The sequence below is a fragment of the Maniola jurtina genome, chromosome 9 (genome assembly GCF_905333055.1).
Source record: "Maniola jurtina chromosome 9, ilManJurt1.1, whole genome shotgun sequence".
Classification (NCBI taxonomy): Eukaryota; Metazoa; Arthropoda; class Insecta; order Lepidoptera; family Nymphalidae; genus Maniola; species Maniola jurtina.
The window spans coordinates 14,933,710-14,959,446 of NC_060037.1; the positions used below are offsets into that span (position 1 = coordinate 14,933,710).

A 25,737-nucleotide genomic window follows, 5' to 3' on the forward strand; every position below is an offset into this window, starting at 1 on the left:
GATATTGCCGGTTGGAAAATATTGAAATTTATCTTTTAATACAGACTAGAATTCGTTAAGAACCACTTGATATCGTTTAAGTCGGGAGATAAGGGTAATACCATAAAAAGAGGTATAATCAAGCAGTAACAAAAATAAGTAGCTACTTACTTAGCTAAACTGCAACTACTTAGTTGCAACTTGCAGTTGCGACTAAGTAGTACCTAAACTAAGCGAAATTTTAGACGTGGCCTCAGGGTTAAATCAAATCTTGCAAGCCGTGCAAAACGGTCGACTTTTCCCTTGCTGCTAATCAGTAACCTACACAAGTGACGAGGTAACTCCTCAATGGTTAGCAGCAAAGATATGAAATGTTAAATAAGACCTAGTTCAAAAAAAGTTTTTACTATTAATATATTTTTATTTTATACCCAGGTAGGTATTGGTTAAATTAGATTGCTTCTGTGCGACGTATATTTCGTTCTATATTTTGGGCAAAAAAATGGCTTTATTCTTCCAAAATATGGGTCCATCCGACTGAAAATATGAACGTGAGGGCAACAAACAGCGCACGGTACATAGAATTTTATTGGTTTCATGGAAGGTTTGGCTACATTGCGCTGTGCAATATTTTGCCATTTTATAAAGTGCAAAACTGTGAAACATACGTGGATTGTCCCATAGTAACGTGGCCTAACCATGAATTAGTAAGGGAAACGAAATGAAACTGCTTTTTTTCAATAGAATCCTTTTTAATTTAATCCACTTTTGACATCTGTGAGTTGAATTAAAATCTTTATGCTTTTATAAAACTAGGCAGAATCTTTAACTTGGTTGCTTAAAAATTTCAACTCCTCACTCCCGCTTCTTTAAGAAAAGAAAATTTAAGCAAGTGGGTTTTAATGGCTTTAAACGCACAATACTCTGTGCCTGTTAGATAAGTATTATAAGTATTATATCTATTACTATGTATGGTACCTATATATACGAGTTATAAAGGGTATTTGAAGTAATATTTCGTTCGGGAAGCTCATATAAGCTTAGTTGGGAGAGGAAGCACCCCTGAGTGACAGTTCGGAAATTGCGAGCCGTCAGCATGCGGGGGTCACACGCACGCGAGCTCCACCGCCGTCAAACTGCATACGACATGCTGAAAATCCTGAACTACCCCCCTTTGTAGGTACCTATCTACTCCATGTAGATATAACCATTTGTCCATTTACCTATTTTTATTATGTATTAATACGAAATATCTGAATAGGAATAAGAAGTCGATTAAGTGCGCGTCGGAATGGTTTCGTTCCATTGTACGACAAATAACACATTTTATTAATTATTTTTAATTTTTATGGCTGCCGTTTTTATTATTTGTTGTTATATCGGCAGTAAAGTACACATTCTGTGGAAATTTTAACTCTCTATCTAAAAAGGTTCACGAGATACGCCCGCTGACAGACGGACGGACGGACGGCGGAGGCTAAGTAGCTAAGGAGGCTAGTAACAGGGCAATCCTATTCTGTAATTTCTCGATAAGTTACATACCAGAGATGTAAGTAAAATGCCCCGGCTGCCGCGCCGTTTAGATCGATCGTCTTGGCGGGGGCACTGCCTACTTAGCAACGCAAGGTTGCTATTTTTCAATTTTTTTATGTTTTTTGCCAAAAATAATTGTAATGTTGTTTTAATATAGGTACCTACCATGTATCTACATAGTTTTATCAACACAGATTACAGATAGATTATTAATTTTGGTCGTAAGTTGAGATACCTTATAACTCTACTCATTCAATACAATATTATCATGATCCAAGATTTGATATGAATAGAAAGATTTCTAAATAAATTAATGTCTTCTTCGACAACATTAATAAATATTTTTTTTGTTTTAGGGGTTAAAAAAATCAAAAAAAGGTTGTTCCGCCCCCGGGTGGGCTCGAACCACCAACCTTTCGGTTAACAGCCGAACGCGCTAGCCAATTGCGCCACGGAGGCAGGTGGAATGGGAGTCAAAAATGTCAAACGTAACCTATAGCTCTTTTAAAGACAAAGACAACGATATTCAAGCATTTACCTGAGCAACACATAAACCAGTTTCAAACCTTTACGACCGTGTTCAAACTCAAAACACAAACTTATAGAGTCGACACAGTGGAAATAATCTTCACAAGATATCGAAAGCACAGTTATTAGTTGGAAAACGTGGTAGGATATTGAAGTTTTGAACGAAGCTTAGGATAAGTTAAGTTTATTTGAGGTTATGTTGATAACTTTAGCTTAGTTTCTTCATAGATTTTAAATGAATTATGAATAAAAACTTAGTTAAATGTTCGCGAGAGACTTAAGAACAGTGAATGTAATGTGACTAAAGTAACTATGTTCTCAGTTTGGAGTAATTTGTGTCTATTTTAGTATTTTATCTTTTTATTATGAGATTTTTGTTTTTCTAATAAAAATAGTGAAGTGATTTTTGTGATGTTGGTAATCTCCAGAGATATAGAATTAGAAAAATTCGAAGTAGAATCGTGATTGTGTTAAAAACTTAAATTATACAATATTACGTGAACTTTAGTGAAGATAATATTTTAAACTTTCAATTAGTGGAAATGGCAAATAGAGTCAGTAATAATTGTTGTAGTGCCGCATCGGTAGAGCGGGCGGGTTTGCCCGGACTTTTGCGTGATCTACAAAGACTTTCGGAAGACCAAGATTCGGCTGACATAGTGTTCATCCTTGGCACGGCAGAGGAAAAAGTCTACGCTCACAAAATTATATTATTTGCAAGGTAAAAAGTAAAATGTTTTCCCGTACCGGGAATCGAACCCGAGCCTCCTGGGTGAAAGCCAGGTATCCTAGCCACTAGACCATACGGGATATATTCGTTGTATTGAAATTAATAAATTCATTGTTAATGTAGATAGTTACTATTACTTAAAAATAAGATAAGTAAATGAGAAGTAATTAATTAACACTCAATAAATAATAAGTTAATAAATTATGACGTAACTGTGCCAAACAAAAAATGTATAACTTAATAGTTTACAAACGAATGCCATACAAAATACAAACATACCTACTAGCGTCATCTTGTATAATTTTACATAACGGGACGTCCATAGTAGCCTTAGGCTGTTCATTTCATCTGGCACATACTCTGGTACCCTCTACTCTTCATATCATGCTAAATCTTTTACTGTTAGGTACCACTGTAATACTGCTATGGAATTCTTTATCCTTGGATGTCAAGCAGTCAGAAGATAACATAATTATAGTTATTAGACTCTCACCACTAGATGGCGTTAACAGCAAAAATAAATTGAAAACCGAAAAATGGTCATTTTTTAACATTTATAATTTTATTATTATTCTAATGAAAATATTAGGTATGATAATTATTATAATTCTAATTTACGTAAAACAATAATATTATCTTATGTGGCTTATTATTATCATTATCATCATCAGCCGATAGACGACAAACGTCGACTGCTGGACATACGTATGTATGTCCCTTGAAGGGACTTCCACACGCCTCGTTGGATGTCGTCGGTCCACATAGTGTGTCTTCCACTTCCAACGCTGCGATTTCGGGTGCGAGGTCACCATTGTAGCTATGCCATGGGAGTTGGGACCCTAACGTTTCCCGGTTTTCGAACTATGTGCCCTGCCCATTGCCACTTCAGCTTCGTAACCCGTTGACTGTTGAGCTATGTCGGTTAGGCACTCTGGTTCTCCTACGGATTTCCTCCTTTCTGATTTAATGACGTAGAGAAACTCAAAGCATAGCTCTCTCCATATCACCCGCTGAGTGACGCTTAAAGAATATTTGCTAATAATAGGTAGGTACTTAGTTCTCGTATACCTATGTCATGAGATATCTAGATACCTAAATAAAATTATGGTCAGAATAGGTACAAACTAAAAAACCATCGACAAGAAATCGGCTCGTATATTGCTGAAAGTTTATCCCATTTGCATAAAAAAGGACGCCCGCCCGCCCTGTCCGGAAGCGTATGTTCTGAGTTCAATGAATATCGCCGAAAATCGACTTATAACTTAGATACGTCTTTACGTATAATACGGAATACCACTAAACTAAAGCTATGCTATGCTATATGGGCATGACTACTGAGTTATAAACCATAGAGATGCGACTTCTTCCAAGCGTCAAAAAAAACGTATCCTATATACAAATACGCAAAGGAAAATTTCTTCTAGGATATAATATATTGAGACATACAGACGGGTCATCATTGCCTCTAGTTTCTGACACTTCATGGATGTAAGTTCGTATTTGAGAACTGTAAATATTGGCAAAATAATTTGCTCTTACTTTACTTTCGCCCAATTTTTAGCATAATATCCACATTTTCCGATAGATCTTTTGTATAGGTACCTACCGTTTGATACTTATACCACTTATACGGTACGAGTTTGGTACCTCGGAGTGGCTAAGTAGCCGTTGTTAGTGAATGTTTCTCCCACTTGCTGGGAAATGGTTTTATCATTAAAATAATTGATTATGACCGACGGACGGACGGACGGGGAAAGTCGCATCATAAGGGTTCCATTTTTACCATTTTGTTACAGAACCCTAAAAACTAACCGTCAATCGGATCCTTTCCGTCCGCAGACTTTTCCTAAACCAGAGTGCGAGAGTTGCAAGCTTATAACGGTTTCTAGTTTGCCTATGACACCTCTAGTTTCTGACATCTCATAGACATAATCTTCGTATTTGATAAGTTGAGAACTGTGTGAATATTGGCAAAATAACTATCTCTCACTTTCACCGAACTTTCACCATACATTTCCCGATGGAACTTTTGTGTACCGTTTGATATACGGTACGAGTTCGCTACTTGGCGGATTTCTGTAGCCTTTGTTAATGTATTTTTTTACTCTAGGTGATTTATTACAGTTATTTTCATTGTTAAGGTTTTTATGGCATAAGTAACTCTTTAGGTCTGGATACATACAACGCGGCGACGCCAGTGACATTCAGTATACCTATTAGACTAGTTTATGCCCGTGACTTCGTCTGCGTGGATTTAGGTTGGGGTGCAAGCAATCTCCGTGGCGCGGACTCCGTGCCATTCTGCCGCTGCCACGTCGCGTAGGTACAAAGTCGCACGTTAATGCATGTTACCTATAATGTTACCTACATGAATCTGAACTGTAATTATGAAATTCTGTTTCTAAACTTGTAAATGGAGTTACAAATTCGTTAAGCGACGTGAATACATCGCGGCGCCATCAATCAACCCCCTCCCCACACCGCCTGTAATTAAGCCTGGAATAATCCCCATAGCTGCCGGATTACAGGCCACATTATGAAGTTGCTAATTACTACATAATCAGGAGCATCGACGGATCTCTTTGAATCGACTGAAAATTGCGCAGACTGTAAGCTCATTGAATATACGTGAGACACCATCAACTAACAAAGGGATGTAGATAAAAGGAATAGAATCTCTACGCATAAAAAGTAACTATGCTGACTATTACTCAGCTGGGCTAATTTACAGCTTCATGATGCCAACATTGATTAAGTATATTATAATCAAAATAAATTAGGAAAAGCTGGCGAACAGAACCAGACTAAAGGAAATTAAATTTTTCAGAATGGCGAGAACAAACACAGAATGCACTATGACTTTGCCCCTGACTATAGGTATTTATGTAATACACAAAATGATGCCCGCGACTTTGTTCGACCCAAGGCCCAAATTCCCGTGGGAACTCTTTGCTTTTCCAGGATAAAAATTTGCCTAGGTCAATTTCCAGGGTCCGCGCGTTGGACGTGTCTCGAACGTGGCACGGCTTGGGCTCGGCACGGTCGAGCATAAATCATCCTTTGACCGGTAATAACCGGAATGCTAAACGTGGGTAATTTGTATCAACGTGACAGCGACAGGGGGCGAGTTACGGGTATGATTGATGACGCAGACGACACCCGCACGGAGACGCGGCACGCCAAGCTATCTTGTAATGCAATTTGCGGGAACTCCATCCCGCTCGTACCGGGTACTTAGCTGATAAAAGCGTCATTCCAAAAACATTTATTTTTGACAAAATACTTAATTTATTTCATCATTAATATCTCAAAATTAACAAATAAGAGATTATTTTTATAGTAGGTATATAAGCTGATACTAACTGACTGCCATAATCATATTTCAACATACCTACAGCTTACCTAAACCGCAACGCACATAACTCCGAAGAGTTGGAAGTGCGTGCGATCGAACCCTCGAAACAGGAGGCCAACATATTCTTAACCACTAGACTATTACCGCTCTTGTATAGCTCAGGAATTATCTAGTATTCGATAAATAATTAATTTAGAACAGTTTAGAAACGATACATAACAGATCATTGATCACTCAAGAAAGCTAAATATAATTAGTATCGGCAGGCGTGCGGCGGCCATGATTGATGACGCGACTCGGACGCGGGAGTCGCGACGCAATCTGCACCATCGCGCTAACCGCGCCGCGTCGCGCGTCTGCGGCGTCCTCTGACGGCACCACATTAATCAACTGTCCTCAGACTCCGCAACTGATGTTCAACCGCTGTTTGTGTTTGGAAATTGTTTCCCGATTAATAGATTCCGTTATTAATGACCCATTCAAACTCTAATTCATATTACATTAAAGAAGTACCTACTGCCACTTTTATAAAGTAAATGTTTTCCCAAGGTATATTTTAATTAATAAAACAGAAAGATGGGTTGCCTGGAAGAGATCTATACTTAGTGATAAAGTCGCCCTTTGTCTGTTAATCTTTCCTGTATTTTATTCTTTGTCATAGTTTTAAGCAATAAAGTGGTTAAAAAAAGAATAAATCGCATCGACAAAATTCATTTTCGCAGAAAAGCGAAAACTAACGCCACCGGCTAAACCCGAATGTACATACAGTAATGAATTTTCATACACGGTTAGCAGTGTACACCCATGCTGCATGTTTCACCATACAGAGTCCGTTTCAGGTGTTTCAGCGGATTATAGCAAATTAAACTTTTGGTATATTGTATGTTGTTACTTAGGTAATTAAACACTAAGGTATTCTTCCATTCTATTCTAGATATTGTACCTACTATAATTTTCCTACATCGCTTGCTAGTAATTTTGTCTTTAGGTAATTTCTTAGTAGGTAATTCAGTGTACAAGTAGAACACGACGGGGGTAATCTGCAGTCACAAGGCAACATTCTAATTCGCCCCATTCAGCGCTGTTGGCGCAAATTACAGTGCCGTTGTCTAATCAACACTATTTACATGGATATTGGTGCTGATTCTGTGCACAACTAAATTTTAGAGCATTCGCATCCTCTTCTTACTAATGTAATATGAAAAGGATAGGCACAGTTTGACAGTTTTACTGTAGAGCTGTCAAACCACGTGACTTTAGCTGCCAATCACGAGCCTATTGCAGTAGCATGCACTAAAATTTAGAGACTTTAAATATAAAATTCATCTTCCATCCTTTTTTAGCAATTTTAAAAAGAAAAAGATGCAGATACTCTAAATTTAGTTTAGAGAAAGACAACAGATTACAGAATCGGCACCATTGTTAAGTAAAGCCCTGGTGAGTGTCATATGTACTTTGATAACTTTATGATTTTCCGGACTGAAAAATCTCGAAAAATCAAAGTGTTCCCACGAGATTTTTCATCGATTTGATCACTAACCGATAGTCGTCCACTGCTGGACATAGGGCTCTTATAGGTACTTTTACATGCCAAGGTCTTGCACCGCCTGAATCCTTTCGTTTCGGTTGTCGTCGTCTGTTAAACTCAAACTCAAAATCATTTATTCAAAGTAGGTACACACTTTGTACACCTCTTGATGGTCAGATTTGTTACATTCGTAAGATGATATAGTGGTGATAATTTATTACGTAAACTTAAAACTAAAGCTACGATTACGTTAGTCCTCCTGTGGTCTGCCAACTTTGCGCTTTTCTATACAAGGTCGTTATTTTAATACAACGTAGCTAATTAATTGCACACAAAGATTGAAGCCCAAATCCTCTAGGTACATGATATTATGAAGAAGTAGAGTCTGTTATACGTACAGGTTAAGAATACACGCAATAAAAGAAGTTATAAATATAAGGCGACGCGACGTTCAGTTAACTAATGAGACGTCAAAGGCACGCGATATACAATTTGCGGTTGCCGACAATCGAGCCACTTCACTGAAGCCTGTAGCCGTTTTCCGAGTGCGTCTATGAGGCCAAAATATTAATAATATCTTACCACTTATAATATTACATACATTCAGCAAGGTATTTCTATTTTTTCGCTGTACAAACACATAATTTTTTTTAATTATACCTACCTATTCTTCCATCGTTATTTCGGTGTAAGAAAGATTCATTAGGCATTAGGTAGAGTGTATTCCACACTGCTCTACTCTGCTCTAACTCTTTTACGCCCCGTTCTTTATTACTCTCTATTTTATTCTGCTGCGCTGTGTTAGTTCCTACTCCCTTCCATGCCAGCAAAAAAAAACGAATACCTTTTGAATTTATTACATTAATTATTTATTATTTTATTAAATTTTTTTAACTATCGTATCTAAAAACAGTACGTGATAGAAAAAAGTACTTTAGTATTTTTAATAAGTGGTGCGTATGAATAAATAAACAGAAAAAAATTAATATTATAAATTATCTATCAATCTTTTCACAATCCCTTATCTATAGTTTCGAATTTAGAACTGTAAGTTGTATATGTGTATGTCGGGATCTGGACTTCGTCTGTGATGGCGTTTGCTGGCGCGCGTGCTGTGCTTGTTTGGAGTGTTTATTTTGTTAAGAGTGGCTGGTTTTTGTGTTAGTTGGTGTTTTTTGGTGGTGGAACTGACTGGGAAGCGCTCTAAAGGGGCGCCGCGCGTATGTCGGTGGGCGCCGGCGCAGACGGAGTCCATACTTGTATAAATTCAATAACTTGAAAATATCACAAACTTGACATTGGCTAATCAGAGTAAAGCCAGATTTAAAGAAAAAAAAAAATGTCGGGATCTTTAAAGCCAGACGAGAAGAAAAAAAAAATGTCGGGATCAACACATTTTGGCCTGTAGGTACTTTACTAACTTTTTTCACAAGAGATAAGAATAAAATATTTATTTTTGAAACCAGATTTCATATAGGAAAAGCAATAGTGTGAAATGTGCGAACGATGTCGTCTGGAAACGTGGGTTGACACGGACACCAATATTGCGGTGTGGATCTCTTTATTTGCGCTCGGGAGATGAAACCACCTTACTTACATCCAGCTTACATCTTTATTGAAGTGAGTCGCTCGCCACATGCCTCCGACTTTCCACGTACCTTTTCAAATTGCTAAACCATACAAAACGATAAGAAGACATCCTTTTAGGGTTCCTTACCTCAAAAGGAAAAACGGAACTCTTATAGGATCACTTTGTTGTCTGTCTGTCACAAGTAAAGGAAATAATCAGAAAATCGTGAATTTGAGGTTATATCACACAAAAAAAAAATTTAATGTGGTCACGAAAAACATAATTCACCAAATGACGTATAAATGGCGCAGACCGTTATTAACTTGCAGAGTTCTACATAAAGGTGTTAAGTATATCTTGTACGATGGTATGGAACCCTTCGTGTGCGAGTCCGACTCACACTTGACCGGTTTTTTTTCGGAAAGAGGAAAACCTCAGTGACGCCTTGAACATGCCCGACATTCTAACAGACGACTTTCGCTTCAAGTAGGGACTTAAAAGTCTGAGTAAAGTCAAAGTATGCTCTATAGGTCTCAACCTAAGAATTGAACGATAACTTTTCTACGTCCAGGGTAAATACTACTTAGTACTTACCTAACTTATTATTTCAGGAGTGAAAAACTTCTTGGTCTAAACTCTAAAGTAATTGAAGGCAACATTAAATCGTGTTCAGTTTTCAGCATGCAACGGTTTTTAAAGACTTTGAAGTGAGTTTAAATACGTTTTGGAAGCAGGCGGTGCAAGCCGCGGGCTCGCCATGCAAATTGCGGTTTCTTTGGGCTTATCAACAAATATTTATGTAAATTAACTGAAAATAATGATTCAAATCCTTTATGAAATTTCTTTAGCTCAAATCGCTAGATTTTGAATGGTCTTTGTTTTAGTTTTATGATTGCTATCATACTTGTAAGTATATCTATTTTCAATTGTTTGAATTTTCGTTACTTTAGTTCATACGACATTTTAACAGGGCTCTCTCCGTCACTCGCTTCATACAATCGTAGTTCCAATTTCATTTGAATATTAAGCAACCAAAGTCCATGAAACTAATATCTGTGTCTGTGGTGTTTTAGATTTTTCTAAAAATATGTAGTTTTAAAATTACACGGGGCTCAAAGATTTGTATGTAAATTTTTAAGACCGCGTAACTTTGAAACCGAATATTTTAACAGAAATCTGGTTCATTAGTTTAGGAGCTACGATGCCACAGACAGATACACAAATACACACGTCAAACTTATAACACCCCTCTTTTTGGGTCGCGGGTTAATAAATAAAATGCAAATACTCAAGCATGAGATAGTGTTCGAGTTATTCACAATAAACAATGTTTTCCAGATTGTGTGTTACAAGCAGCAGTATATTAGCGTCGGCAGGTGCCGCCGCCCGATGTATTGTTTTTGTTGGCAACTTTTCTCATTTATCCCGACGATTGTGCAACTCGGTCTGTTAACCGACGCTACAAGCGTGTAACTCTGGTACCTACTTCATTTCAATCTGAACGAGAGGGTGTGAAAAATTAAATTGCTTTCATACCAGTAGGTATTAGGTAGTAAGTACATATAGTATTGTACCAACTTTCAATCCATACTAACTTCATCTAATATTATATGAAAGTGTGTCTGTCTGTGTCTTTATCTGTCTTCTAACTTTTTATGATCCATACGTTTAACCGATTTTGACGAAATTTTATGTAGCTAGTAAAACTTGCATTCCGGAGAAGTACATTGGAATTGAAAATCCGTTAAGAATACTGTTATCACGGAAAATCGAAGTGTTTCTAATGGATTTTCAAAAATCTAAATCTGAAAAAATACAAAATTGCGCCTGTCATTAACAGGGCTCGCTTCTGCTCGCTTCATACAATCGTAGTTCCAATTTCATTTGAATATTAAGCAACCAAAGTCCATGAAATTTTGCAGACATATTCTAGAAACTAATATCTGTGTCTGTCGTGTTTTAGATTTTTCTAAAAATATGTAGTTTTAAAATGACATGAGCTCAAAAATTTGTATGAAAATTTTTAAGACCGCGTAACTTTGAAACCGAATATTTTAACAGAAATCTGGAAAACCACAGACATAGATATTAGTTTCTAGAATATGTCTGCAAAATTTCATGGACATTGGTTGCTTAATATTCAAATGAAATTGGAACTACGATTGTATGAAACGAGTGACGGAGAGAGCCCTCTTAATTAGCCTACTTCATATTAATTTTTCTACAATAATGTACAATAGGTACAAATTCAATTAATATAATTTATTTCAACTTGGGTACTGCTGCAATGTAACTTTTTGAATGTCCAATTCATACTAATATTACAAATGCGAAAGTGTGTCTGTCTGTCTATCTGTCTGTCTGTCTGTCTGCTACCTTTTCACGGCCCAGTAGTGTAACCGATTCTAACGAAAATTGGGACGAACATAGGCTACTTTTATCCCGGAAAGTCAAAAGTTCCCGCGGGATTCCTAAAGACCCATCCACTTAACCGATTTGTATGAGACTTGTTACCGAAGTAGCTTGCGTCTCTGTAATCGATATAGGCAACTTTTTATCCCGGAAAGTCAAACAGTTCCCACGGGATCTATAAAAATTGAAATCCACGCGGATGAAGTCGCGGGCATCCTCTAGTAGTGTATATAAGTAAATAGAAGTGAAGTGTGGTGAAGTAGTATTTATTACTCGCCGCATAAACACACATTTTTGTATTTGTATTTATTTATTCTTCGTTTCAGACTTATAAAAGCACTTACGAAAGTCACAATACACTGAAAAAATAAGTCTACCAAATATGTAGGATCTAAATAATATCAAAACAACAATAGTAACAAGAATAAACCAAATTTCTAATTTAATCTTTTAACAAACTTATCGATGAACAAACTGCATCATGGAAGCTGGCAGCACCATACCAGCTCACCGCAACATGTCAACTGCAGTGGCGGGAAGCCATAGCGTGTTGAAGTTTCAACTATATCAACTCCTCTACATGATGCCATTTCAAGTTTCACGTACAAAGTTTAATTACTTACTTACCTACTTGAATATTAGATGTGTAATTACCTGAGATTAGCATGGATTAAAATCATCTCGTTCCTAATCCCCGCTAATATTATATACACACTTTATTTGTTTGTTTGTTGATTTGTCCTTTAATCACGCTGCATCTATTGCACGTGTTTTTGCATAGATAGAGACCTGCATAGTGAAATAGGCTACTTTTTCCCAGAAAATCCAAGATTTCTAAAAAACATAAGTAAGTAAATCCTCGCGGACGAAATCGTGGGCCTCATAATTAAACTGAAAGATATGACACGATAGCCATGACTATAATTTTCTTAATTATTTTTTTAGTTATGGACTAGTGCTTGGCTACAATCAGACCTACTGGCAAGTGATGATGCAGGCTGCAGGCTAAAATGAAACGCGCTTGCCTAGAAGATGCATAATCACTTTTAACTTAAAGGTACCCATACGGCATACCAATATTAAAAGTGGAGGAAAAATAGTTTTTCCCTCCACTTTTATACTTAATTGCTATTATACTTAATTGTAAAATGTCTACTCTAATTTTCAAACTTTAGTTTTAAAGGAAAATTTGGCTATTTCTGGGTAAGGTAGACATAAAGTCTAGTTATCTTTAATTCCCAAACTTTTCGTACCTATAAAAAACTTCTGAAATAATGAAAGGAAACACGAAATCATGTTCACTACTTCAGCACGCGATGTTTCTTGCAAAATTTAATTTGCTTTAATTTTGATGCTTCGAATTGGCTAGGCAAGTAGAGCTTCGTAAATTTCAGTTTTAAAATAGGTATGTTCCGAGTAAAGCTGGTGGCGGGTATTTAGTTAGGAAAAGTAAAATATGTAGTTCATTTCAAATAACTTAAATAATAATAGGTTAGATTTTGGGGACTCGACAGGAAGAAACAGATTTTGTCCATAAGTCATCTGGCATGCGCCACATTCATAATTATTGGACTGCCAAGTTCCCGAAGTCGATTTCTCGCGTTTTGGAACGTATAGCGGAATTCCTTACGCGATCTCAGATCTGCTAGTTTTAATCCAATCTGCTTCTATAGGAAATCAAAATCTAAATATATAAAAGTAAAAGCCGAGTGACTGAAAGATTCATCTATCAATGCACAGTTCAAACTACTGAACGGATCGACCGGAAAAGTATGCAGATAACTATTATGACGTAGACGTCGGCTAAGAAATGAACTTTTGAAAATTCAACCCCTAAGGGGTAAAATAGGGGTTTGTTTGTGTAGCCCACATGGGCAAAGTCGTGAGCATGAGGTAATTTTTGACAAAAAAAATCGGCTTCAAAATACCTAACCACAAACACTAAAAATTAAATAAATTGCTGTTCATCAGATCACCTGGGAAGTAAACAAAAAAAAAAATCCAAATCGGTCCAGGCGTCTTCGAGTTGTTAGGAGCTACATCAAAAAACCGACGAATTGAGAACCTCCTCCTTTTTCTAAGTCGGTTAAAACAATAGGTATCTAAGCTAAAGTATACCTACTTGATTTAATATGCTAGTAAATACAACATACATAATGTTCATTACACCGGAAACCGCAACACGCCTCGCGACGCGACGCACGACGTGAACGAGCCGCTCTCTCCGCTTCGACATGATTAATTTCCGAAACTTTTCACTTCCACGTAATTCTGTTTCAGCTAAATACAACTTCGCGATAAGCAATTACGTGGCCTCACTTACCCTGATTTTCATCATCATCATCAATCTATCGTCGACTCTACTGAGTACGGCTCTCGTATATGAAAGAGAAGGTGCATATTGGACGACTTCATATTATAGAGAATCGGACGTACAGGTTTATGTTTCACTTCACCTTTAAAGCCTTTAGTATCACTTATATTAATTACCTACCTAATTGCAACGTATAATATTAATTCAAGTATGAGGATGGAGCGAATGCAATTTACTTGACTCGCATAATTTATTTTGGGAAATAAGTATAAGGTTTTCAAAATGAAAAGACTAGGTATCAAGATTATTTTGTAGGTAATTAAGAAGATTATTTAATGCAGATTGCATTCTTCTGCGCTAATGTAAACCTATAATCTTTCAGCATAAGTGTTTAAGCTCGGAATAAATTGAAGACAAGTAGAAAAGTTTGAACTGGCGGAGTCGCGCCGCGCGCCGGCTAGGGAAAAGTGTTTGACGCGTTTCATAATTATTATTTTTCTTTTGCTATTCAAGTTTTACTTAGAAGTTGAGAATAGAAGCTTGTGATAATAATGGAACCCTCGTCGGTTTACGTAATTAATTATTATCACTACTATATTATCATCTTACAAAACTAACAATTCTGACCATCAAAAGGATAGTACCTAAGTACCTACTTTGAATACATGAGTTGAGTTTGAGTTTAATATTTTAGTGATTAATTAAATTATGTTTTGCGACGTCCACGATCTTATTCATTATCGTCATGATAACCCATAGCCAATCTCCTCTTAGAATGAGATGGGTTAAGGGCCATGGTCTGCCACGCTGGCCAGTGGCTTGGCAGACTTCCCATAGGTACTTTTGAGAACATTATGGAAAACTCTCAGCCTCTGCAGGTTTCCTCGCGATGTTATCTTCAGTAGTCATAGTTACTTTCAATCAAATAGCTTGTGCCATTTAGAATCTAGCACTCGAGAGGGCAATCTCTCTAAGGCTCTCAGGGCTCTCTTCCATAGGAAGTATATAAGACAAGAAAGACAAGACTAATGGATCGCAGCATAGGTCCGGGCAATCAATTAACCTCCCCGACCAACGCCGCCTCCATGTCATTAATCAGCCAGTTCCCGCCGAGTCATTAATTATGTCAGCTACTGATAGCGAGTGTTGATCAACTTGCTAATCTTGTATAATTTCCTCCATTATACAAAACTGCAGCGGTTTTGACGAGAACTCGTAATCATCGTCATGAAACTTGCCTAAGAGTTCTCTATATTGTTCTCAAAGGAGTGTGAAGTCTGCCGATCTGCACTTGGCTAGCCTTCTACATAGTCAGTTTTACGTCTCGCAATCAAATACCTTGTATATCTTCCTCTTGGAAGGGGAGGCACCTTCTGACAGAAGACAAGAAAGAAGCGGCATACCGCTGCCATGTCATTAATCAGCCAGTTCTCACCGAGTCATTAATCAGCTAGTCCATTGCTGATTACTCTAAACTGCAAAGGTTTCGATAAAAACCCTCCACCTTCCATGGCCCCACCAACCTCTCGGTTATATGGGTCGAATCGCGAGAGAGATGGGCCCCGGTAGTAATTATTCGATTCGCCGTGTTTAGGTTTTGACAAAAGTCGTAATTAGACAAATTACAACCTATCTAGAGTTTACGGGTAGTTTACCTAATGTCCTCATGACCAATTAATATTTGCCACATTCAGCCAATTTCTTATTCCCAATGGATAAGCCATTCATAGCAAAAAATAGATGTGTGCAAACAACAATATTATCATGAGTAATCTCCATTCCTTCACACTTATAATCCGATATGAATGGTAACTAGAAATGTATAATGTAGATACATGTAGTTATGTAATGTTGTTCATTTTTTGTTTTATCAGGTGCAAAAGTTTTCAAAACACGAAACGCGGCGAAGTTTGTCGTATTCCGGGATGTACCATAACGCCATCTGTTGGCACGCAACCCACACCAATACGCATGCCTCATGTTCAGCCTGAAACTTTCAGACTTTTTATACAATACGTATACACAGGAAAGGTAATAAAATTAATTGTATATTTATTCTTATAAAATAAAATTTAAATAAAGGAGAAAAAAATGTAATTAATATAGTGCTAAAACCAGTGCCATCTAGTGACAAATAGTTTATAGTGCTAATGATGACTGTAGTGCCATCTGTCATTGAATAGCTACACTAAAATGTGAAACCTTTGATATTTTCTTCATTTTTACCTATTTTCATTTCATCTTCATCATGATCAACCCATCGCTGGCTCATTACTGTTACTGAGCACAGTGGCTTTCAGAATTTGGAATTTGAACCTATAAATAATGTTATTGGTTTCACAGCTTTTACTCCATGACTCAGGAGTGTTTGAAATGATGACACTAGCTGCAGATTTGGGAGTTGAAGATCTTCGCGCCGCTTGCGAAGACCACGTGACTTCTACATTGAGCGTGGAAAGCGCATGCACATTACTTGCTGCTGCAATGGAAATTCAAGATAGACCAGGTTTTTTAAAAAAAACTATTTTATCCATAATTTCAATGAATCTCTCAACAGCGATGGTGGTGTAATGGTCAGCATAGTTGCCTTCCAAGCAGTTGATCCGGGTTCGATTCCCGGCCATCGCACACTTTTTGTCCTTGATTTTTTTTTTAAGGATTTTTGATTTGCCTCTTCGAGTTTCGAGTTTTTGCTTTTTACAGTAATTAATTTTTTTACAGTACCCACTTTATAGCAATGTAAAATAGCCGCTACATCTTGCAGGATATACCTAATACATATCCTAAAAACGGGTTATCAGAAGGTACCTATGTCCTTCCGAATCCTGCAGTTTTTTTTTTTTGTATTTATTTACTATTCATTAGAAATTTAATATTCGAGTGTGTAACTATTCTTAAATTGTCGTTTTCTAGCAGCAAATAATATTTTGTGTTATCGAGGATATACCTAATAAAAATAAAACCAGTTTCAATCAAATCTCAATAATTGTGCTCAATAGTCCAAAAACGGAAAACCATTTCAATAAAAACTCAATAGTCTAAGTTATCTATGGCGTGGTTAATTATTTTTGATCTGTCGTCGCTTGTCCGCGTTCACCCATAAAGCTATTAAAAGATGCGTTCACCAGTGTCGGCCATATTGTTATCCGCGGTTTTCTTTGTCTATGACATTCCTTTTGAGTGTTTGACAGAAAAAGCGACGCCGGCTTCGCGGCCTTTTATTTTAGTGAATTCACTAGTTTCCGTGCAAGAAATAAAACCTGAAAAATGGCTTACAAAGGCCCACCGAAAGTTCAAAAGGTGATGGTACAGCCCATCAACCTCATCTTCAGATATCTGCAGAACAGAAGTCGGGTACAAATTTGGCTGTACGAAAATGTGAACTTGAGGATCGAGGGCCACATTGTAGGATTTGACGAATACATGAACATTGTGCTAGACGAGGCCGAGGAAGTGCATATGAAAACGAAAGCCCGCAAGCAAATCGGTCGTATTATGATGAAAGGAGACAATATAACGCTCATCCAAAATGTCAATCCAAATGCGACGACAGTGTAAAGTTTGGGTTAAAATGCTGAACATTCCTAGCTGTTAAGTGAAACGACATCGTTTGTGATTTGTGAAACTATTCACCACTGATCTAATTCAATTTTTAATTAAACTAAGATCTAAAAATTGGCTTTTATTTTCTAACCTCTAAATTACCATCAGCTATCTGCTTGCCCAAACAGTAAACAACTTAGTTAATTTTTAATTTTTGTCACTGTAATAAATAATACAGAATCATGATCTCATGATAAACAATAATTTATTTTGAAACTTGCTTAATATAACAGCTCAACCTTTTGAGAATTTCATAGAAAAATAGGTAATTAAGTATGATATTCAAATTAACCATCATAAGTCTCGGTTAAGAACTTAAATTGCTATTAGTAATTCTGGATTCTAGGATTTTTTGTTGAACATAATAAAAATGTGTTCCATTGGTTTTTGCTCAGTGAAGCAGCTCTACAATTAATAAAAGGTGAGATGAAACTAGATAATTAATTTTATTACTTCTTGTTTCTTTGGAATGAATGTTATTTACAATTCAGTTTAAAGTTTTCTGCTGAGGCAAATATTTTTAAGTTAAAAGTGATCTACGTCCATCCCTAGTCTGTACTCGATCATGTCTTGTCTAGAATGAGGACCTCACACTGGATAGCACATCGTTGGAAGACCCCCACTAAGTGGACTGACAACATCAAACAAGTCACAAGTAGCCAGGAGAGACCAATGTCCAACAGTGGGCGTCTATCTGTTGATAATGTTGATTATATGAATGAGTGGAACAGTCAGTACAAATACAACAGCCTGTATATACAAAACAAGGGTTTCCCACAACAAGAGTTTTGTTTATAAGTTCAAAATACATTGCAGGTGGTAAGAGCGCATCATCTTTCATGGAGCGCTGCATATCCTTCATCGGAGACAATGCAGCTGACTGCATCAAGACCAATGCCTTCCTCAACCTGCCCAAGGAAGCTCTAATCAAGCTGATATCCTCAGACTTTGTTAGTATTACATTTACTTTCTAGTTGGAACACTAGATGATGCATGCAACTTCTTTCGTGTAGATTAAAGTTTTTAAAAATCCTGAGTTCCTTTTTGATTTTCCGGGATGAACAGTAACTTTATCTAAGTCTCCAGAATGCAAGCTATCTCTATACCAAATTCAAAAAATGGTTAATCTGATGTGGCTAACTCCATGTTAACTCTAACCTATCTCCATCCCCGAAATGTAAGCTAATTCTGTATCTTTCTAATCTGTGAAAAGCTCGCCCACAGAAGACAAAAGTATCTTTTGCGTTTAGTAAAAAACTTTATTATAATATTAATATGGATTAACTATCCCTGCATAGCACTGATAGACTGACATTGTGAAAATAAATGATTAACAAGAAACAGTCAAAATTGCTGATTCTAGTAGGTAACTTAAGATTTTGCATGCAGATTTTTTCTATCATGTAAACATCCACTTTTTTTTTTTTTTTTTTTTTTTTGTTGACGCTGGGGAATGCATTTACGCATCCCCCCCCCCGGAGGGAGGGTATGTGGGACTCGCCGGCCGAGAGGCGACCGGAATACCCACTAAACCCCAGCGGCGCTACTGCGCGTCGCCTGGCGACTGGGTCACGGGAACGGCCGAAGCAAACAACCGCGACCCAGCCAGCGACGTCTGCCAAGGCAGACCCTCCACCGGGGACCTGCTCGGTCCCCATCGACGCACCTCCGGGACGCACCAACGAAGTGCGTCCCCCGACCTTGGGACGCGCACGTCGCCCGCGTCCCATCCTCCGCTTCATCCACTGTGCCCTCTGCTAGTCAGAGGGACACGCGGAGAAACCTCCCCCCCTGCCAGGTCATTAGCCATAGCCAATAATATCTCCGAAGAGAAATTATTAGCCATGTTACCGGGGCGCACCGGCCCGAACACTGCTCTTCCCCTCGGACGCATCCAAAAGGGACCAGCAGCATCCAGGCACACTGGGAGGTTACCTGGCTGGCGCCATGTAAACATCCACTAGGAAAAGCTTTGCAGATATCCAACTTGAGTGAAGCCTAGGCTAGCTACTCAAGGAAGTTAAATAAAGATAAACCTAATTTATTTAACTTCCTCCTATTTTAACCTGTATTATTTAATTTTATGTTTCTTTCACTGTGGCAGTAATTTCTATAAATTAACTGGGACTATTTCCTTCCAGCTCAGCCTAGAAGAGGAGGAGGTATGGCGCTGCGCGCTGGCGTGGGCCAAGCAGCGCGCGGGGGTGACGCAGCCCACCGCCCACTGGACGGAAGAAGAGCGCGCGCGCGTTTGCCACCACCTGGCGCCGCTGATGCAACATGTGCGCCTGCTGCTCATCGGTAACTACCCATAATGTCATACCTTAAGAACAGCAGATATGGCGCTGCTATCTATCTATGGTATTGTGTCATTGACCTTATTTTTCTTGGTCATATCCCGAAGATTGTCTGCATTTTTGAAACAATTCCTTTTTTTTGAATTTATAGTCTAGCGCTTGGCTGCAATCAGACATCCTGGCAAGTAATGATGCAGCCTAAGATGGAGCGCGCTTGCCTACTCTTGACTTACAAGTACCTGTATCAAAAATTGACGCGAAAACTGATGCTGTAAGGGCGTTCCATATCCTAGCAGTTCGAATTAGAAACGAGAAGACAAATCGCTTCATATACGTGTCCATTTGATATCGGCTACGTAGATGCAGACCTCGACGATGCCTTGCGTATTCGTCGTCGATCTTCACGATAGTGTGATACATTGCAGACAGCGCGGTGTTCGCGGAGGAGGTGGAGCCCACAGGAGCTGTGCCCATGGAGTTGTCGCTGGAGCGGTATCGCCGCGCCGCACTGCACGCGGCGCCGCGTCCGGACCCCGACAAACGGACACAGCCACGGTACGAACGATGTTATGGGAACTAGCACTAAAGCTTCTCTTTGCTAATTTTACTGTTTACAACACACACAACAAACATAAGCTCTCAACACTACGTGCCCTGCCCATTTCCACTTCAGCTTCGCAACCCGTTGAGCTATGTCCACACTGCATATTAACTTTGTACTTCGTCGCCAAGTTCTGTAATGTTTGTTTAATCCATTAACAGGTTAGCGGTGAACATGTTCACGGGGTCCACGATCCTGCAGCAAGACAAAAGCGCGTTTCAGTCTCTCATCAATAGCTGGTAAGGGCTTACTTGACTACTTTCACGATGGCATACTTTATCTAATGGGCTATGTATTCAAAGTCAAATTATCTATTCAAAATAAATACCATAGACACTTTTTGACTGTCAATAATTATATATTAGATTTGTGAGGATATGTAATTAATTAATTACTTAAACTTAAAACTAAGGGTGACCAGTCAACTCTGAGCTATGCTGTGCTGTGCTATGATCTATCGCTTCTCATAGATTATAATGAAGATACAAAGAAACCCTGCTGCACTGCGCTTTGTGTGGCTGTGCTGTGTTTAAAACAGCAAGGCTCATGAGATACATGCTGGCTCGCTCATCATCGCATTGCCCATCTCGCTCAGTCTTCCGTTTGTCTCGCTTGCATTTGTCGTGCTGTCATTCACAGCTCAATGTTGTTTGGAGGAAGAAAAACGAGTAAGTCGGCTCAGCTGAGCACAGCACGGCAGGGCATAGCTCAATGTTGATTGGTCACCCTACAGCTAGGAGCTAAAGTAAAAGCTATTGTAGGTGCGGAACTCCAAAGCAATCTTGGCGCCTAGTGTTCCGCGCGTCCACGCACGGCTACTCCGCGCAAGCCTTCCACTCGCACTGCGACGGCATCGCTCCCGTGCTGCTACTCGTGCAGGTTGGTTATTCAGATACAAGTTAGTCCTTGACTGCAATCTCATCTGGTGGTAAGTGATGATGCAGTCTAAGATGAAAGCGGGCTAACCTGGGACGGGGGTATGACAGTTTTTATTAAACCTATACTCCTCTGATTTCTACACGGCATCAGACCGGAACGCTAAATCACTCGGCGGCACGGTTTTGCCGGTAGGGTGGTAACTAGCCACGGCTGAAGCCTCCCACTAGACTAGACCAGTGATTTAGAAATTATAAAATTCCCAACCCTGCTGGGGATCGAATCCGGCATCTCCCTGTAATAAGACCCCTGTGCTTACCACAGCGCCACAGGCCTATGTCCACTGCTGGACATAGGCCTTTTCAAGAGCGCGCCACCTAACCCGTCCTCATCCACCCGCTCCCCGCCACCTTCTTCAGGTCATCTGTCCAGCGGGCAGAACGTCGTCCCACACTGCACTTGCCCTCTCGCGTACACACTCGCGCCGAACATTTTTTTTTTAAATTTGTACTAGAAAGTAGTAACAATAAAGAGAAAATGGACAGGGAAGTATTTATCTCTATAAAAAATCTCCTCTAACAGTGACCGTTGGCAATGCGAGATTTTGTAAAGAGAGTAGAATAGGTATAAAAAAATATGTTAAATGAAAAAGCCAGAATATTAGAATAACAACTTTGCAGGCAACAAATAATAATTATTTCTTGTTAACCCCCGACCCAAAAAGACGTTATAAGTTTGACGTGTGTATCTGTGTATCTGTCTGTGGCATCGTAGCTCCTAAACTAATGAACCGATTTTAATTTAGTTTTTTTTGATTGAAAGGTGGCTTGATCGAGAGTGTTCTTAGCTATAATCCAAGAAAATCGGTTCAGCCGTTTGAAAGTTATCAGCTCTTTTCTAGTTACTGTAACCTTCACTTGTCGGGGGTGTTATAAATTTTTAATTTACACTTGTTTCTTTCTTCTTGCTTGTTCTGATACGTATGTCAGGGAGCTATCTGTGTGCTCGACCGTACCTAACAATAGGGAAATATCCCACCGAGTGGTGTTGTGCTTGGTAGAGCCAGCTGGGCCACAACAAACTTCAGATTCTTAAACGCTCCGTTAATGCGATTCAGATTTGCGTGTTCTTTGAGCTTCAGCTGTAATGTACAGGTGCTGCCATTTAGTGAGAGATTGGTGAGTGGCGTCCCGTATCGAGTGATTATTGATTGATTTCTTCGTATGCGTGAGAGGCGCCATCCGCTTGCGAGTGTGGCAATCGCCACACGTACTTGAGTCATAAGTAATTTGCCGTGTGCAGCTGTCCCGCGGCGCCGTGATCGGCGGCTTCTGCTCGGCGGCGTGGGCGAGTGGCGGCGCGGGCGGCTACGTGTCGGCGGAGCGCGCGTTCTTGTTCGCGCTCACCGACACGCCGCAGCGGCACGCGCTCGTCAAGAAGGCCTTCGCGCTCTGCTACCATCCCGAGTGAGTGACCTACCACCGTAGACATCGTACTACCCACGGCCGGTCCGTATCCCGTGGTGCCGTGTTCGGCGGCTGTGAGTGACCTACCACCGTAGGCCGTACACATTGTACTTCCCACGGCGCAGTGGCGTTCGTGGCTCGCTTTGTATAGCGCCATCTAATACGAAATTTGAAGATCGTCATATCCATACTAATATTTATAAATGTGAAAGTGTGGCTGTTTGTCTGCTAGCTTTTCACGGCCCAGCCGTTAAATGAAATTTGGTTAAAGCTTAAATCCCGGGGAAAGACATCAGGCTACTTTTTATCCCGGAAAATCAAAGAGTTGCCACGGTATTTTCAAAAACCTAAATCCACGCGGATGCAGTCACGGGCATCATCTAGTTAGCAATAATTTGTTTGTGACCACAACATTTGCAATAAAAGCAATGTTCACCTCTCGTTCCCAGTTGCGGGCCGATATTCGGCGCGGGCGCAGACCTGCTGATCTCGCACAACTGCAACGTCAACAGCGACAGCTACAGCAACCTGCACTCGTACGGCGACGCGACCACGCCCGCCTCGCTCGCGCACGACTACAACTTCACCGTGCGCGACTACGAACTCTTCACCCTTAACCATAATTGATTGCTGGATGTATTTACACATGCAGCCTTAGTGCTGAGACCTATAGAACTTACTTTGACTTTGCTCCGACTTAAGTTTCAGTTATAACGAGACGGCTTTATGTCAGTAGCATAGCGCTGTCTCGTTTTAACAATGTCTTAAGTCGAAGCAAAGTCAAAGTGGGCTCTATAGATTTCCACCTTAGTACAACCCTTAGTATGAGATTTCGAATCTCACCAACGTGCGTTGATATTGAGAGTCGAAACAATTCACCGTCAAAGCAAAAAGAACATTAATTACCTTGTTCTAAAGCTCAAGTTCGTCTATACATTTACAAGCAGCGCTCCAAGCGGAAAACTGGTTAAATTAGTACTGAATTTCTTACTTTGTTTTCTTTTTTACTCTGACAATATTGTGTTTTGACGCTCGCATTCTATTAACTTTGATGAGATTTGAAATCTCATACCAAGCACCCATGACCCAGCTACGTCCCACACATCGATCTTGATAATTATTGTACCCATGTAAAATTATATCATGAATCCTACGCAAAACAATATATTATGTACCTAATAATTACGTAACAATAATTAATTAGTTTACTCATTTTTTCTGTTATATTAAACATTTTTATTTTATCTTCTGTCTTGTTTTATTTGTATTTTGTATCCTTCGTTTGGAGCGTTATGAATAAAGGCAAGTGAAGTGTTTATAGCTACTTCCAAATAGACATACGAGATGGCGCTGTACAATTTGAAAGCTCGTAGCGTAACTCGGAGAGTAACACAGTAGTTTGCAAATAACAGACTAGATGTCGCTACCAGTAGATTATTCAGATTAGAAATCTTTATTTTAAAAAATTCGATGACCAGACCGTAGGTTAAAGTGGATCTTTAAATTTAGTATAACTGGTCCGAAGTCTGAACAAGGACCTACAAAAGTCGAAAATGGCCTAATCTATACTAATTTTATAAATGCGAAAGTGTGTCGGTCTGTCTGTTAGGTTTTCACGGCTCAACCGCTGAACCGATTTTAATGTTTGGTAGGTACAGAGTTAGCTTACATTCCGGGGTCGGTCATGTGCTACTTTTATCCCGTAAAATAAAAGAGTTCCTACGGGATTCTGAAGAGTCTATCTGTTCAACCGATTTATATGATTTAGTACAGAGGTAGCTTAGGTACGCCCCGGAAATTGACACCGGCAATTTTTTATCCCGAAAAATCAAAAAGTTTCCACGGAATTTAAAAAAAACTAAATCCACGCGGACGGAGTCGCGGGCATCATTTAGTTTAGCTTATAGTCTACACGGAGATGATTTAGTTTAGAATGGACAAATAGAAATACGAGCTGCATGCGGTAGGTATGCTCGTATGCAGTTTGTACAGTCTACCGCATATTATGTGCAGTTCATATAACGTTAAGTGATCATTGCCGGTCATGAAAATTGTTTGCAGCACAAAAACAGGAGCTGGAACCAGCTTTAGCTTTTCGCTCCCACTGAAAACCAGCGCTGAGTTAGCTGCAGCATTATGCTGAGTGGGAGACCTATATTTGGCCACATGTGACACTTTATTTAGTATAAGTATTGTGACTTATAAGTATAATATTATGTAGATTAATTCAATTCGTTTTAAGATATGTATATTGTAGTGTTATAGTGGTCAAATAAAAAAAGTTTTCTTTCTTTCTTTAAAGCCTACCTTTAATTAAGTTCTCTCAATATTGGTCGTACAAATTTCGTTAAACTGTAGTTCGCGAAGATAATTGTGGCTAATTCTGTTGTATTCAATCTTATATTAAACTAACTAAAATATCACATCTTAATAAATTGCTATCCCTTAATATAATCCATAATTCCCCCGGCTCAAAGGGATAGAACCTTACAACAGAATTTTATTAGCCTAGTTTATACCTACAATGATCACGGTAGGTAGGTTAGTAATAAAATAAGCACTAAAACTAGTCATGCAACCTACTCATAAATCAAGTGGGTGGTTCGTAAGTGAAGGCTTCCCCGAGGAAAGAGGAGCGACGGAATCCCCTCGCTTTCCGGGCATTTCCACGCCGACAGTCGGTTAATCGGACAAATCTGTGACCTAAAAAATGCATAATTTCCGATTTACACCAGAGAGCTCTTGTCTTTACTAGAGCAGCAATGTACCGCAAAATTGACTCAAAGTGTGACCTCGAATCGCTTAATAATGTCTCGCCTGTGTTTGTGCTCTTCAAACGCTGGCGACTTACTTAGGTACTCGTAGTTCGCGTGGATTTAGGTTTTTAAAAATTCCATGGAAACTCTTTGATTTTCCGGGACAAAACATTACCTCTCCATGTCCTT

The 25,737-nt window shown here is 39.1% G+C and overlaps 2 protein-coding genes and 3 non-coding genes across 5 annotated transcripts; 3 read left to right on the plus strand and 2 right to left on the minus strand.

Annotated features, from left to right (window-relative positions):
- Positions 1 to 1,897: 1,897 nt before the first annotated feature.
- On the minus strand, positions 1,898 to 1,971 carry Trnan-guu. The gene has a single exon. It is a non-coding gene; the product is annotated as a tRNA-Asn (tRNA).
- Positions 1,972 to 2,553: 582 nt separating this feature from the next.
- Positions 2,554 to 23,963, plus strand: LOC123868170. The gene is made up of 10 exons (XM_045910571.1): positions 2,554 to 2,761; positions 15,824 to 15,980; positions 16,293 to 16,455; positions 18,369 to 18,502; positions 19,694 to 19,853; positions 20,275 to 20,404; positions 20,612 to 20,689; positions 21,212 to 21,329; positions 22,629 to 22,792; positions 23,242 to 23,963. The coding sequence occupies exons 1-10, from the start codon at positions 2,583 to 2,585 to the stop codon at positions 23,417 to 23,419; spliced, it is 1,461 nt and encodes a 486-aa protein (XP_045766527.1). The 5' UTR covers positions 2,554 to 2,582; the 3' UTR covers positions 23,420 to 23,963.
- On the minus strand, positions 2,779 to 2,850 carry Trnae-uuc. The gene has a single exon. It is a non-coding gene; the product is annotated as a tRNA-Glu (tRNA).
- Trnag-ucc lies at positions 16,506 to 16,577 on the plus strand. The gene has a single exon. It is a non-coding gene; the product is annotated as a tRNA-Gly (tRNA).
- On the plus strand, positions 17,101 to 17,624 carry LOC123868171 (probable small nuclear ribonucleoprotein E). The gene has a single exon (XM_045910572.1). It carries the CDS (start codon positions 17,217 to 17,219, stop codon positions 17,505 to 17,507), a length of 291 nt encoding a protein of 96 aa, XP_045766528.1. The 5' UTR covers positions 17,101 to 17,216; the 3' UTR covers positions 17,508 to 17,624.
- Positions 23,964 to 25,737: the final 1,774 nt, after the last annotated feature.

Excerpts from the sequence above, each read along its gene's own strand:
- LOC123868171 (XM_045910572.1), top strand. The coding sequence starts at position 17,217 with ATGGCTTACAAAGGCCCACCGAAAGTTCAAAAGGTGATGGTACAGCCC.
- LOC123868170 (XM_045910571.1), top strand. The coding sequence starts at position 2,583 with ATGGCAAATAGAGTCAGTAATAATTGTTGTAGTGCCGCATCGGTAGAG. Across the intron at positions 18,503-19,693 it reads AGCTGATATCCTCAGACTTT|CTCAGCCTAGAAGAGGAGGA; the intron begins GTTAGTATTACA and ends ATTTCCTTCCAG. Across the intron at positions 20,690-21,211 it reads CAGTCTCTCATCAATAGCTG|GTGCGGAACTCCAAAGCAAT; the intron begins GTAAGGGCTTAC and ends AAGCTATTGTAG.